Source organism: Cucurbita maxima, unplaced genomic scaffold, assembly GCF_002738345.1.
Source record: "Cucurbita maxima cultivar Rimu unplaced genomic scaffold, Cmax_1.0 Cma_Scf00027, whole genome shotgun sequence".
NCBI classification, from domain to species: domain Eukaryota; kingdom Viridiplantae; phylum Streptophyta; class Magnoliopsida; order Cucurbitales; family Cucurbitaceae; genus Cucurbita; species Cucurbita maxima.
This window is the reverse complement of record NW_019272043.1, coordinates 58,738-72,588: the sequence shown is the minus strand read 5'-3', so window position 1 is coordinate 72,588 and position 13,851 is coordinate 58,738. Positions and strand designations below refer to the sequence as shown.

Sequence of the window (13,851 nt, the reverse complement as noted above, 5' to 3'; positions counted from 1 at the left end):
GTCCGATCTTATGCAATACTTATTGCATAGGACGTCCCCACTCACATGTCTCCACATTTACAATTTAGTTATCACATTATTTATATCATATACAAAAGTGGGCCGCATCCATAATGTCCCTAGAATAAGGTACTCAACCTTATCCTTATACTATAGATCATTTTGACTATATACTTGAACTTGATCCACTTTTATGTCTCTACATATAGTTCAAGTAATCATACTATAGCCAAAATGTTCTTAGTTTATTGGATTTAGATTAATGATCGTAAAGTTCACTTTATTCAATAACAATTTTTACTGAATAAACATCAATAATAACTTTATTGAAAATAGAATATGTCTTTGTTTACAAACTATGAGTTTTAGGACATAAAACCCAACATAATCACGGTTGAAAATATGAATTTGACTCGATTTTACTTCAACTTGCTCTATTTTACAAGATTAACCACTATAAATACAAAAACCCTAAAAAATAAACTTACACAACATATTTAAATAATAATAATAATAACAAAAAAAACCTGGTGAATAAGAGTTACTCAGACTTATGCAGTTATGAGTACAATTGGGTGTGGGAGACACACCGTCCTCCTAACTCTCAAGGGCCATTGGAGGTACACCGAACACCACAAATTGGGTGGGCTCTTCCAACTGATAAACCATACCTCTGTTAGAGGAACACGACTCTCCACAATGATATGATATTGTGCACTCTGAGAATACGTTCTCATGATTTTGTTTTAGGCTTTCCTAAAAGAGCCCATACCAATGTAGTTAGTATTCCTCACTTATACACCCATCATCATTCTCTAAATTAGTGGATGTGAGACTTTCATCATCCAATAACCTCCAGCTAAAGCGTTTCAATGTTAAACAAAAAAGATAACTCTTCTCGAGGTCCCTGTTGACGTCTGGAGACTCCCTAACTTGTTTATTACCGATAGACTTATATGTATAATTGTAATGTTAGATGAACACGACTCCCCACAATGGTATGATATTGTCCACTTTGAGCATAAGCTCTCATGGCTTTGCTTTGGGCTTCCCAAAAGGCCTCATACCAATGGAGTTAGTATTCCTCACTTATAAACCCATGATCATNATGTTAGATGAACACGACTCCCCACAATGGTATGATATTGTCCACTTTGAGCATAAGCTCTCATGGCTTTGCTTTGGGCTTCCCAAAAGGCCTCATACCAATGGAGAGTGTATTCTTCCTAAATTAACCGATGTGGGACTTTCATCATCCAACACCTCCCCTCGAACAAAGCACATCTCCCCTTAATCGAGGCTCGACTCCTTTGGAGTCTTAGTCATTTTTGACTGCCTTCGTACCTTCGAGGAGGCTTGACTCCTTTTGGAATACTTTGTTCGACATTTAAGGATTTGTCAATCTATTGACACGGCTAAGTTTAGGGCATGGCTCTGATACCATGTTAGACGAACACGACTCTCCACAATGGTATGATATTGTCCACTTTGAGCATAAGCTNGATGAACACGACTCCCCACAATGGTATGATATTGTCCACTTTGAGCATAAGCTCTCATGGCTTTGCTTTGGGCTTCCCCAAAAGGCCTCATTCCAATGGAGTTAGTATTCCTCACTTATAAACCCATGATCATTCCCTAAATTAGCCGATGTGGGACTTTCATCATCCAACATGTAATTCACCGACGATTTCCTCATGTGTTAATATAGAGCCCAATGTGGACCCCGGCCGACCAGACCTCTCAGAATCCCGACGGGGAAGACTTAAACGCCATAGTTTCCGCGCAGCTTCGTGATCTCATGGACGCCCTTGCACTCGATTCGGACCATGAATTTTCCTATAAACTTCAAATCGAAGAAGCTCTCGACGCATCACTCGCTTCCTCTGCCTCTTCCTTCACTCCTCTGCCAGAATTTCAAGAACTCGAAGGGAATGATATCACGACAATCGGTACGCTCTACTCCGGTGAACTCGGGGAATGCGATCAAATATTCCAAGAATGGCTGCAATCGGCGTTCGACACGCGCAGGACTCACGATTCCGGGGAGATTCTAAATATTCCCGATGGTGACTTGAGTGAGCGCGAATATAGTATTGGGAAATCCTTCGGGGAGGGATCCTCGAAGAGCGAGGAGAATCAGGGCGTTTCTAGCCTCTATTTCAAGGGTCTTGTAAGTGAGGAAGGGATTGGAATTGGTGTTTCGATTTGTAATCCAAAGAATGAATTAGTCTTCGAGGTTAAAAGACGTCTTGTAGGAAACGAAAGGTGAAAAATGGTGGCTGAATGTAAGGCTTTGATCGCAGGGCTGAACGCAGCTATTGATTTGGAATTGAAGCAACTTTGTTTTTACTGCGATTACTATTCGCTTTATCAATTTGTAAGCCTTCTCTATACTTTTGTTTGTCGTTTATTCTTGAACAAATTTGTTGCAGTTACTTGTTTATCATTAGCATCCGATATGATTTCGTGCTGTTTAAAACTTTAGCTGTAATCTACAAGTAGTGCGTCGATCAAGAGACGTTTATATGAACTATCACGTGGCATGAGGCCCTTACGTTTTACTTTCATAATAGTCTGGTTTCTTTCTGTTGAGCATTAAGTTTAGGGATCATAAACTCATTCTCCAGGGTTGAATTACGACTCTCCATAATGGTATGATATTGTCAACTTACTCTCATGGCTTTGTTTTGAGCTTTCTCAAAGGGTCTCATATCAATGGAAATGATATTTCTTACTTATAAACTCATGATCAGTTCTTTAAATTAGCTAATGTGAGAATCCCTCCCACCAATTCTCAACAATCCTCCCCTCGAACAATGTACACTATAGAGCCTCCTCTAGGGCCTATGGAATCCTCGAACAACCTCCCCTTAATCGAGACTCGAATCCTTCTTTGGTCCTCTAAGGCCTATGAAGCCCTTGAACAACCTCCATTTAATCGAGGCTCTCTTCGACATTTGAGGATTCTTTTGACATGGCTAAGTTAAGGGCATGACTTTGATACCATGTTAGGAATCACGACTCTCCATAATGGTATGATATTGTCCACTTTGAGCCTAAGCTCTCATGATTTTGCTTTGAGCTTCTCCAAAAGGCCTCACACCAATGGAGATGTATTCCTTGCTTATAAATCAACGATCATTCTCTAAATTAGTTAATGTAGGTCTCCCTCCCAACCATCCTCAAACCTGTTACCTGAAATGTGATTTAGAATTCCAAAAATGTTTGATGAATAGTTGAGCTCAGGGTTAAGCTTTTCACTAGCACTTTATGTCTAGAACTACAATAAAGAATCCAACCTCATATCATTATCCCATGTGCAGGTAACTGGTAGATGGCTGCCCAAGAAGCGCAAGGTTGCCGCTCTACTCAGACAGATAACTCATCTTCAAGCACGTTTCGACTCTTGCTATCCCAGGCTCGTGGCTCGACATGATATCAAATTTGCATTCAAACTAGCCAGAGAGGCAATAGTTCCTCAGATCACACAAACTGAAGATCCTGTCCCAATGAAGCTAAATGAGACTTGTGTTATTTGTTATGAGGATTGTGATGTTAATAGGATGTTTGCAGTTGATGGCTGCTTGCATCGGTACTGCTTTTCTTGTATGAAACAACACATGGAAGTGAAATTACTTCAAGGTTTGGTGCCAAAGTGTCCGCACAAGGGTTGTATGATCGACCTCAACGTTGATAGCTGCACAAAATTCTTGACACCTAAAGATATGGCTACCATGCGCCAACATCTTAAAGAGGCTTCCATACCAGTTTCTGAGAAAGTTTATTGCCCATATCCGAAATGCTCGGCTCTAACGACAAAAGGCGAGGCCTTGGAATACACTAGAGATGTTATTGGTAGTGCCAACCAATCTGGATTGAGGAAATGCATGAAGTGTCATGGTCTTTTCTGCATCAACTGCAAGGTTCCTTGGCATAATCTCGTTTCATGCAGTGACTATAAAGGGTCAAGTAATCTGGAATTAGAAGATGTGAAATTGAAGTCCCTGGCATCGACGTGCCTGTGGCGCCAATGTGTGAAATGTAATCACATGATTGAACTTGCTGAAGGTTGCTATCACATGACTTGCAGGTAATCTTATTATTCCCATCTTACTTGAAATTCTTGCTTGGCATGAAGTTTTGACAGATTAAGTACATTTTTCTGCACACCAACTTGAATTTGATTGAAGGATAGGAATCAAAATAGTAATATGAATGCCTACAATACCTGCAAGTTGTCTAAACCAAATCTAGTTTGCACTTGTTCATTTCTTCATCCAACTTTGAGTTGATCACAAAATCAACTCTTTGCTCATATTTTCATTGCAGATGCGGTCACCAGTTTTGCTATAAATGTGGAGTGGAATGGAAAGTTAAAAAGGCGACGTGTTCTTGCCCGCTCTGGGGTGAGGATTGTATCTGGAATAATGATAATAATAGGGAATTGGATCTTGATGGTATATACTTAGATGAAGAAGAAGAAGAAGAAGAAGAGTTTTATGATTCAGATGATGAACATTATTATATTTGATCAAAAAATGAGAAAGAATAGAAAAACAATCCTTCTTGTTCATCTTCAATTTGAGTCAATGATCTGATCCAACTGGGGAATTGATTTTGTGCCTGTAAATTGCCTGTTCGTAGATAGATATTGACATAGTTGAACTTTGTTGGGAGCTCTCTTTTTTTGTGTAACAGGTTTTAATCATCAATGAAATTTGCTTCCTCTCCTCCTGGTGTGAAGCTGCTTTACACATTCTGAACGTACAAACGGTAACACTTTCTTCTTCATTTCTATTCTCTACTATCTATTATTTGAGTGATATCCCAGGTTAGTTGGGGGAGTGTGGAAACCTTCTCAGACGAGTTTTAAAATTTTGAGGGAAAACTCAAAAGAAAAACTCTAAAGAGGACAACAATATCTACTAGTGGTGGAGTTGGGCTCCCCTCAAGAGAAAGCTCAAAGAGAATAATATCTGAGTTTTTGTTTTTTTTTTTAAATTTATATATGTACATGTATACATATATATACACATGTAATTTTTATATATATTAATTTAGAAATAGTTGGTGGTGTGAAACTTGACACTACTCTGGCATGTCATTTTCCAATTTGTCATTTTTTGCGTCTCGTCGTCGTCAAGTCAACTGTTTAAGAATTGTATTTATTTGGACCGGTTTAAAAAACCAATTTTTTTTTATTATTATTATAACAAAAACTATATATGTTTGATAATAATTTTTTATTTTTTATTTATTTTTTAAATAAGAGAGATGAAGAGATGTTTAGAGAGAGAAAAATGTGTGGAGGCATGAAAATAAAAATAAAGTTTTAGAGAAATATTATTACGTAAGTTATAAGAAAAAGGAAATTTTAGAAGGAAATATTTTATTTTAAGAGAGATAAATTGGAGATGAAAGTTAAATAAATAGAAAAAAAAAAAGAGATTTTGAAAAATAAGAAATTTTTAAAAGAGGAAAAAAAATTAAAAAAATGAGTTTTTGAAAAATATAAATCTGTTTTTATTAACTTTTTTTTTTCTTTTCCTGGAAATTTCTTATGGTTTCGAAGGCGGTTTTGGCACTGGAGTATCAAATTATTAGTCCCACATTGAGTAAATTAGGAGAAAATTATGTATTTATAAATAAAAAAACATCATCCCTGTCGATTAAGGTAAAACAGTCGATCACTGTAAAACAGTTGAGAGAAATAGGAGAGGGCGTGATAGATTTTTGTAAGGCATTGGTTTCTATCGTGCCGTTTTGCGTTGCCGCTTATTTAATAATATATAATAGACAGAGTCTTCTATTTTTTTAATGTAGTTGTTGAAGGAAAGGAAACTACAATGGCTTTCCACTAAGCAAGCAATTGTAGACTCACTTGTAAGCGCAGCCACTTCCACTCCGAATCCGTATCTTTTTTAACAGCGCTTCTCCGTCGGCATCCATGGTGGATGGGACAGTAATCCTTGATTCCGGCCTAGATGACGATGAACTCGCCTACGACCTCCAGTTGAAAGAAGTCATTGCCCTTTCACAGACCCAGTTTTCTCCCCCTACTTCCTACTCTCCTCCACCATCGGCTTCATCCCGATCGTCGCCCTTTCTCGACGACGATAACGAGATGCGCTATGCGACTAACCTATGGACGTATCTGACCTCCGATGACGACCGGATGGGGTACGATTATCGGATGCCCTCTGATACGGACGTATCTGCTCTCCTCGATCCTTTATTTGATTCTGAAAGTTACAGATTGTATTTCAAGGGTTTGGTCGGCAAAGAGACCGCCGGAGACGTAACGATCATTGCGGTGGCTGTTTTCGATTCGAGAGATGATTTATTGATACATGTGAGGAAGCCATTGGAAGCTGCTCGAGAAAACGAGGCCGTCAGTCCCGAGGTTGCTGAGCTTATGGCCTTAATCGAAGGGCTTGAGGCGGCTCGTTCCCTTCACTTGGAAAGAGTTTCCTTCTTCTGCGATGACTATATGCTTCACCAATATGTGAGTTAGCGTACATTTCGAGCAAACATTATGAAATATTTGATTCTGCCCTCTCATGTTCTTGTTCGTTTTGCTGTAGATGTTAATTCTGTTCTTGTTCATTGTTGGATTGTTCCGGGCCCTGATTGTGTTCATTGTTAGATTTCATAGCATAAACATTATAACATTTGATTCTGCCTTTTCATGTTCTTGTTCATTTGGCTGTAGATGTTAATTCTGTTCTTGTTCACTGTTGGATTGTTCCAATCCCTGATTGTGTTCATTGTAAGATTTCGTAGTATAAACATTATAATATTTGATTCTGCCCTTTCATGTTCGTGTTCATTTGGCTGTAGACGTTAATTCTGTTCTTGTTCACTGTTGGATTGTTCCAATCCCTGATTGTGTTCATTGTTAGATTTCATAGCATAAACATTATGGAATATTTGGTTCTGCCGTTTCCTGTTCTTGTTCATTTTGCTGTAGATGTTAATTCTGTTCTTGTTCATTGCTGGATTGTTCCAAGCCCTGATTGTGTTCATTGTTAGATTTCGTAGCATAAACATTTAGTCCTATCAGTGATTGATTACCGAATGCAGGTTACAGGCAGATTACGGCCAAAACTGAGCAAGATTGCAAGTTTAGTCGAAAAAGTAGCTTTTCTACGAATGCAATTCTCTTATTGTGAACCCTTTTTGGTAGAACAAAATGTCATGAAGAGTGCCTTTAAATTAGTAGAACAAGCCACAGCTTCTCAGATCACCTTGCCTGATGCAGAAACTAGCAATACCCATCACTTGCTAGAGAACTGCAAGATTTGCTATGTAGATAACGAATTGGATCAAATGTATACTGTTAATGACTGCCTTCATAGATACTGCTTCTCTTGCATGAAAAAGCATGTGGAAGTGAAGTTTCTTGATGGATCTGAGGCAAAATGTCCTCATGAAGGCTGTAAATCGACAGTGGGTATTGAGAATTTTGAAAAACTTTTCCCCCCAAAAGTAATTGAAATCATTCATCAACGCTTCAAAGAATCTTCCATCCCTTTTTCAGAGAAAGTTTATTGCCCACAACCCAGATGCTCTGCTTTGATGTCGAAGACTGAAGTTTTGGATTATACAAAAGACATTCTTGGAAATGCAGAGCAATCTGGAGCTAGGAAGTGCATGAAATGCCATGGACTTTTTTGCATCAAATGCAAAGCCACTTGGCACAACGACATGACGTGTGAGGAGTACAGGAAGTCAAGCCATGGCACTCATACGGAAGACGCAAAGCTGAATTCTCTGGCCAAGGAGAAGCTCTGGCAGCCATGTCTGAGATGTGGCCATTTGGTTGAGCTTGCAGAAGGATGCTTCCACATCGTTTGCAGGTTTGCTTTCTTCTATCTCCTCTTGCATTTCCTATGCTTGCAGAAGGAAGTTACCTCATTATTTGCTGATGTTCTTCAGATGTGGACATGAATTCTGCTATTCCTGTGGAGCTGAGTGGAAGAACAGGCAGCCAACATGTTTGTGTCCGATGTGGGATGAACATCTTATCTTAAATGATGAACAGTAATGGATGAATGTTAGGGAGATTGCTTGAGGAATTCAGGGCGGATTATAGGTTTCTCTCTAATCTTAGTGATCATCATATCTTTTTACTATTAATTACAACATTGATTTGACTGTGCTAAGCTTAATAATTACATTCTTATAAGGCAATAATATATATCCTTGAGTCGCCCAAACTCATTCTTAATCGATATTGTTAGTTTTGGCTACTTATGTATCGCACGCGTCTATTAAAAGATGTTTTCACACCTTTGTAAAGAATGTTTCGTTTTCTCTCCAATCAATGTGGATCTCACAATCTACCTCTCTTTGGAGTTCAACGTTCTCATTGACACAGTGTTGGGTGTTTGATTTTAATACCATTTTGAATAGTCGAAGCCTATTGCTAACATATATTGTTAGCTCTTACCTATTATGTATCACCATTAGCCTCACAATTTTAAAACTGTTTATTAGGAAAGGTTTTCACACCCTTATAAAAAAAAATGTTTTGTTCCCATTTCACAATTCACTCCTTTTGGGACCACCAACGTTCTCATTGGCACATTGCTCTAACAGCTGCATTTTTCAAATTATGAAGCTAACGGCGATGTATAACGTGTTAAAGTAAACAATATTCACTAATAGTAAGTTTGGATTGTAACACTTTTTCTAATATTTACTAGCGGAAAATTTAGATAGTTACATTTTTACTTGTATGTGAAGTGGATAAACATTTATGTCTTTTTCTCAGTCATTTATAACCATTTAGTCTTTACCATTTATAGGCATATTATTTGGTTTACATCGGTGAAAAACATTAAATGTTAAGAAATATTATAAATTTTAAATTAAAGAGATTGAGTTAATTAAGTTTTTGTATATTAAATTTTAGAGATGAAATTGTTATATACTCCTAAAGTATATGACATTAAATCAAATATCAAATAACATTTAATGACTAAATTATTAAATTTTGAAAAATTAGTAATTAAAAGGTTCGGATTTGGGGACCCGAATTGCAAGTGGGCATTAATATTAAATGCAAGGGGAAATTTAGAGCAATTCCGTGGGAAAAAAATGGGCGGCGGTTTTGTCGGGTAGCGACTGATTTGATCTGTCCAATAACCGAGGAGACTGGTGGTCGTCGGTGTCGCCGTCGCCATCGCCACCTCCACTCACGGTTTCTTTCACCGGATCTGCATCAACCTTCGCACTGCCTTCAATATATATTCCTTATTCCTTAATATTTAATATTTTTAGTTTCTCCAAAATATATATATATATATATATATATTCCTTTTAGCTTCCCAAAAAAATTGTTCTTTTTAAAATTTTATATAATTTAATTAGATTTCTTTCTATTTCAATACTGTGCATAATTTAGAAATAAAGTTGAATTTAGTAATATTTTTTTGGTTAATTTAATAAAGTTTTCTTTTGGTAGGAATTTTGTCATATTCTTAAACTTTTCTAAGTAACAATTTTTTTATTTAAAAAAACAAATTATTTATTAATTTCTCTTTTCTTTCTATATGTATATTTCACATCTACTCTCTCTTATTTTTCTAAAATTTTAATGATTTAAATTTTTATTTCAAATAATTTAGATAAAAAGATAGTCACTACACCTAATTCACACTAAATAATTTTCTCTAACTCAAAATTAATCCTACTTTATTTACTTCATTTTATAGTTACTAGAATTATTTTAAAATTTATAACAATTATTTATCACTGCCTATAATCTTTTTTTGTAGCATTTATAAATACTAATTTTTTTATATCTCAAGTAAGTTCAAAATTCTCTCTTAAAAAAAAAAAAAAAAAGGAATGTTGTGTATATTTATTATTTTTGTCTGATCATTCCCATTATCCACATATTATAATATAATAAAATATTGTAAAAATTTTGAAAAGAAAAAGAAAATAAAACATAAGAATTAGAAAAAGAATAATAATAAAATAAATAATAAACGGGCACGGCAACCAGAGACATTGTTCGAGCAATCCCAAAACCCCTCTGTCTCTTATTTTTAAATAAAATAATAATAATAATCATAATTTATTATTTTAATAAACAAGTTTAAAAAATAATTGAATTCGTCTCCGTCTTCGTCTTCGTGTTCGTCTTCGTCCCCACCCACCACCACAGCCATCACCATTGCCTTTTCGCTTCCTTTTCTTTGTCAACGTTTTTCCTTCTACGAACCCTAAATTCTTCTACTTCTCTTTCTCTCTCTTCTTTTTCACTTTGCGTCTCATTGAAGCCTTTTCGCAATCACTTTGTTTCTGTTTCCCCTCTTTATTTGAATTTAATTTCACTTCCTGGACGCTGAATTTTATGCTGCGTTTTGATTCGTTTCATGCCCTCGGCGATCTTACAGTGTGGTGATCTGGTTCTGAGACCGACGGAATGACTTCGACAGTGCCGCCGCAGTCGTATGCTGCTCGCCATGGAGTAGGAGGTGGTTTTGGTGAACCGGAGAATTTTGGAGATCAAGCTATGGAGTTCATTAAGGCGGCTGGGGAGATGGCTGTGGAGTTTGGGAAGGGGTGTAGGGATATTGTGGTGCAGAGTTTGGGAGATAAGGAGTCGTACCTTGTGAAGACGTTTGGGAAGGGCTCGTACATTGAGAAGAGAGTTAGAGGGCCTTGTGAGAAGGTTTGTGCTAAATTGCGATTCTTCAATGATTACTTGCCGGAGGATAAGGATCCGTTTCATGTCTGGATGGTCTTACTGTCCGTTTCCGTTGTTGTTTTGGCAGGTGAAATTCTGGATTCGCTTGTGCTGTATCTGTGTTTTTTAAGCGAATTAATTTCATCTGTGTTCTTCGAATTTTACTTCATTTCAATACTTGGTTACTTGAATCGTTTTCGTGCTTCTAACCGACTGAAGAATTGTTTTGTACCTCCCTGATGAATTTCCTCTGAAGAGTCTCTTTAATGATCTGGTTTGTTTATCTACAGTTTTAAGTTTAGATGCTCAACGCGATGGTATTTCCATCTCGCAAATTAAAAAGGTATACATACATCCTCCGAGCGCCAGGCGAGTAATGCTTCCCGACGGAAGATTCTTGGCATACAAGGAGCAAGGTGTTCCTGCGGACAGAGCTAGATTTTCAATGATAGCTCCTCATTCTTTCCTCTCTTCTCGGCTTGCAGGTTGTATCGGAGGGGTTAAAATTTCAAGACATTATTACGTTAAACTGTTCCTGTATATCTTTCTGCAATCTTTTCTATCTGTTAATTTGGACGTACTTTCACGGTATTCTTATCCTTAGGAATGCCGGGGCTTAAGACATCGCTGTTGGAAGAGTTTGGCATTCGCTTGCTGACATATGATCTCCCAGGCTTTGGAGAGAGTGATCCTCATCCTCAAAGAAACCTTGAATCTTCAGCAATGGACATGTCGTTTTTAGCAAATGCTTTGGGTGTCAATGACAGATTTTGGGTAATAGGGTACTCAACAGGGAGCATGCATGCTTGGGCTGCTCTTAGATACATTCCTGATAAACTTGCAGGTACGAATTATTTAATCCCATTGTTCTCCAGTTTAGTTCTTAGATCTCAATGCAGAAATGTAACATTACTAAAACAAACAAGGGCTTGTAAGAATCTAGTTCACATTCAGTAGACCATTGAAATAGTATGCCAGGGAGGGATTTTAAGCCAATTGAGAGGGTGAGAGGAAGAGATAGAGATAGAGATAGGGATATTAGATGCGAATACCTATTTACATTTTCAGAATTGTAATGACACATTGGTAATAGAATCTCTGATACTCATTGGCATCGTGCTGCAGGTGCAGCTATGTTTGCTCCAATGGTTAATCCCTATGATCCAAGTATAAACAAGGAGGAAAGACGTCGGATGTGGGAGAAATGGAGTAGAAAGCGGAAATTTATGTACTTCCTAGCTCGAAGGTTTCCTGCTATCCTTCCTCTGTTTTACCGTAACAGCTTCCTGTCTGGGAAGCATGATCAGATTGATAAGTGGCTGGCATTGTCACTAGGAAAAAGGGTGAGACATTATTTTCCACAATCACAGTCGATCTATCCTCACAATCCTTCTATTGTAAGGTTTCCTACTGTTCTTCCCAGTTAATTGATGATTACACACCTATGATATTGATATGCTAAGAATGTCTTCATGTTTCTCATTTTATGACTGAACACAACTATTGCCCGCGGATACCTAATTCATGTTTTGTATTATTTTTATGTGTAATGTGTAGTTCTAGGCATCTATTGTCAGGCTCTTTGCACAAAACTTCATAGTGATTGGTCCAAGCCATTTAGATCCTGAGACTGCGTAGAAAACTTATACAGTGTAAAGCATCACTTGAGATCTTATCATTATTTGTTCAGGATAGAGCTTTAGTGGAGGATCCTATCCATGAAGAGTTCTGGCAAAGGGATGTAGAAGAATCAATCAGGCAAGGTAATCCAAAGCCTTTCATGGAGGAAGCTGCATTACTTGTGTCAGATTGGGGTTTCAGGCTTCGCGACCTCAGATTAGAGAAACGACGAGTAAGATCCCTCATTTATTGGCTCAAGTCATTGCTAGGTGATCTCCAAGAGGAATTCACAGGCTTCCTTGGTCCTATACACATATGGCAGGTTAGATTTTGATTGCTCATGTTCGTATTCGTCAAAATTTAACCTTTCTCCTTTACTAAGATGATATCAATGCCCACTACCGATTATAGTGGCCTCTGCTTCCCCTGAACTGGCTGATGAATAACGTCTAAGCAATAGAACTCCTACCTTTTCAAATCGTTTCAAATCTTTTCAAATCCTAATTGGAGCTGTCAATTGTAGTATGATTTCCCCTTTCCCTTTTGATCTCATATGTTCATTCAAACAGGGGATGGATGATATGGTTGTTCCACCATCCATAACTGATTACGTGCATCGAATCCTACAAGGCGCTGCAGTTCATAAGCTCCCATATGAAGGCCATTTTACCTATATCTACTTTTGTGATGAATGCCATAGACAGATATTCACAACCCTCTTTGGAACCCCACAGGGCCAACTGAACAATTCTCGTCTTGATCAAACTTCCTTCGATTGCGACACAGAAGATCTCGAAGCTCAAACCGACAGTGATCCTACCGCAGATTAAGAGAGACATAGCTGCTGTAGTTCACTATAGGTAATGTAAATACCATACAATTGTTCTGTTGCTTCTCTAGCAGGTATAAAGGATACAGAAAGTTGCAGCTTTATTTTTCTTTCATTTTTTTTCTTTGTTGCCCCATTGCTTTTATAGCAAAATTCTAGTGAACCTGTCAAAGGTGCAAGTTACTCCTTGCAATAGAAGTACAAACAAAGCAGAATTTTGATTTTTAAACTTCATTTACATTTTTGTGCTGCTTGGATGTCTCGTTGAACACAAACAATTGAATAAAGATCCAATTCATTATTCTCCGTAAGTTGTGGTCTCAGTGAGTACACAAGCAAAACTTTTCTCTGAAACGAATCTGTTTCATTTTGTTACTCTCCATTGATGATATTGATCAGTTTCAAGATCAAAGGGCTCATGGCTAATTTCTTAAAAGATACAATCCAATGAATAGGAGATGAAGTAAAAAGAATGGAAGTCGGACTGACTCTCCTGGAAGTCGTCTCCTACGCCCAGTTTCATCAGCCTCAACAGCATAAAAAACTGAATGAATTCAGATGGAAAAAGCTCCTTCGACCCCATTTTAGGCTGGCAAAACCCTTCAACCCGAGTCGAAGGTAGCGGTCGAGACTTATCTTTGACCATCATCTTCTATCTGTCTGAGAAATGAACGTGTTTGTGGAAGGTAAGATGGCC

General features: G+C 37.6%; 4 protein-coding genes across 4 annotated transcripts; all 4 read left to right on the top strand.

The window, feature by feature from the left end:
- Positions 1-1,717: 1,717 nt before the first annotated feature.
- Positions 1,718-2,272, top strand: LOC111499463. The gene has a single exon (XM_023151031.1). The coding sequence runs from the start codon at positions 1,718-1,720 to the stop codon at positions 2,270-2,272; it is 555 nt and encodes a 184-aa protein (XP_023006799.1).
- Positions 2,273-2,275: 3 nt separating this feature from the next.
- LOC111499699 (uncharacterized protein DDB_G0292642-like) lies at positions 2,276-4,534 on the top strand. Its single transcript, XM_023151329.1, has 3 exons — positions 2,276-2,380; positions 3,327-4,093; positions 4,333-4,534. Exons 1-3 carry the CDS (start codon positions 2,276-2,278, stop codon positions 4,532-4,534), a joined length of 1,074 nt encoding a protein of 357 aa, XP_023007097.1.
- LOC111499905 (probable E3 ubiquitin-protein ligase ARI9) lies at positions 4,035-8,222 on the top strand. The gene is made up of 5 exons (XM_023151627.1): positions 4,035-4,093; positions 4,702-4,776; positions 5,827-6,508; positions 7,087-7,862; positions 7,942-8,222. Exons 3-5 carry the CDS (start codon positions 5,951-5,953, stop codon positions 8,048-8,050), a joined length of 1,443 nt encoding a protein of 480 aa, XP_023007395.1. The 5' UTR covers positions 4,035-4,093; positions 4,702-4,776; positions 5,827-5,950; the 3' UTR covers positions 8,051-8,222.
- Positions 8,223-10,133: 1,911 nt separating this feature from the next.
- On the top strand, positions 10,134-13,393 carry LOC111499904. Its single transcript, XM_023151626.1, has 6 exons — positions 10,134-10,793; positions 10,996-11,190; positions 11,310-11,549; positions 11,831-12,048; positions 12,396-12,647; positions 12,895-13,393. Exons 1-6 carry the CDS (start codon positions 10,442-10,444, stop codon positions 13,153-13,155), a joined length of 1,518 nt encoding a protein of 505 aa, XP_023007394.1. The 5' UTR covers positions 10,134-10,441; the 3' UTR covers positions 13,156-13,393.
- Positions 13,394-13,851: the final 458 nt, after the last annotated feature.

Excerpts from the sequence above, each read along its gene's own strand:
- LOC111499463 (XM_023151031.1), top strand. The coding sequence starts at position 1,718 with ATGTGGACCCCGGCCGACCAGACCTCTCAGAATCCCGACGGGGAAGAC.
- LOC111499699 (XM_023151329.1), top strand. The coding sequence starts at position 2,276 with ATGGTGGCTGAATGTAAGGCTTTGATCGCAGGGCTGAACGCAGCTATT. Across the intron at positions 2,381-3,326 it reads ACTATTCGCTTTATCAATTT|GTAACTGGTAGATGGCTGCC; the intron begins GTAAGCCTTCTC and ends TCCCATGTGCAG. Across the intron at positions 4,094-4,332 it reads TGCTATCACATGACTTGCAG|ATGCGGTCACCAGTTTTGCT; the intron begins GTAATCTTATTA and ends TTTTCATTGCAG.
- LOC111499905 (XM_023151627.1), top strand. The coding sequence starts at position 5,951 with ATGGTGGATGGGACAGTAATCCTTGATTCCGGCCTAGATGACGATGAA. Across the intron at positions 6,509-7,086 it reads ACTATATGCTTCACCAATAT|GTTACAGGCAGATTACGGCC; the intron begins GTGAGTTAGCGT and ends TACCGAATGCAG. Across the intron at positions 7,863-7,941 it reads TGCTTCCACATCGTTTGCAG|ATGTGGACATGAATTCTGCT; the intron begins GTTTGCTTTCTT and ends GATGTTCTTCAG.
- LOC111499904 (XM_023151626.1), top strand. The coding sequence starts at position 10,442 with ATGACTTCGACAGTGCCGCCGCAGTCGTATGCTGCTCGCCATGGAGTA. Across the intron at positions 11,191-11,309 it reads CCTCTCTTCTCGGCTTGCAG|GAATGCCGGGGCTTAAGACA; the intron begins GTTGTATCGGAG and ends TCTTATCCTTAG. Across the intron at positions 12,049-12,395 it reads CATTGTCACTAGGAAAAAGG|GATAGAGCTTTAGTGGAGGA; the intron begins GTGAGACATTAT and ends TTATTTGTTCAG.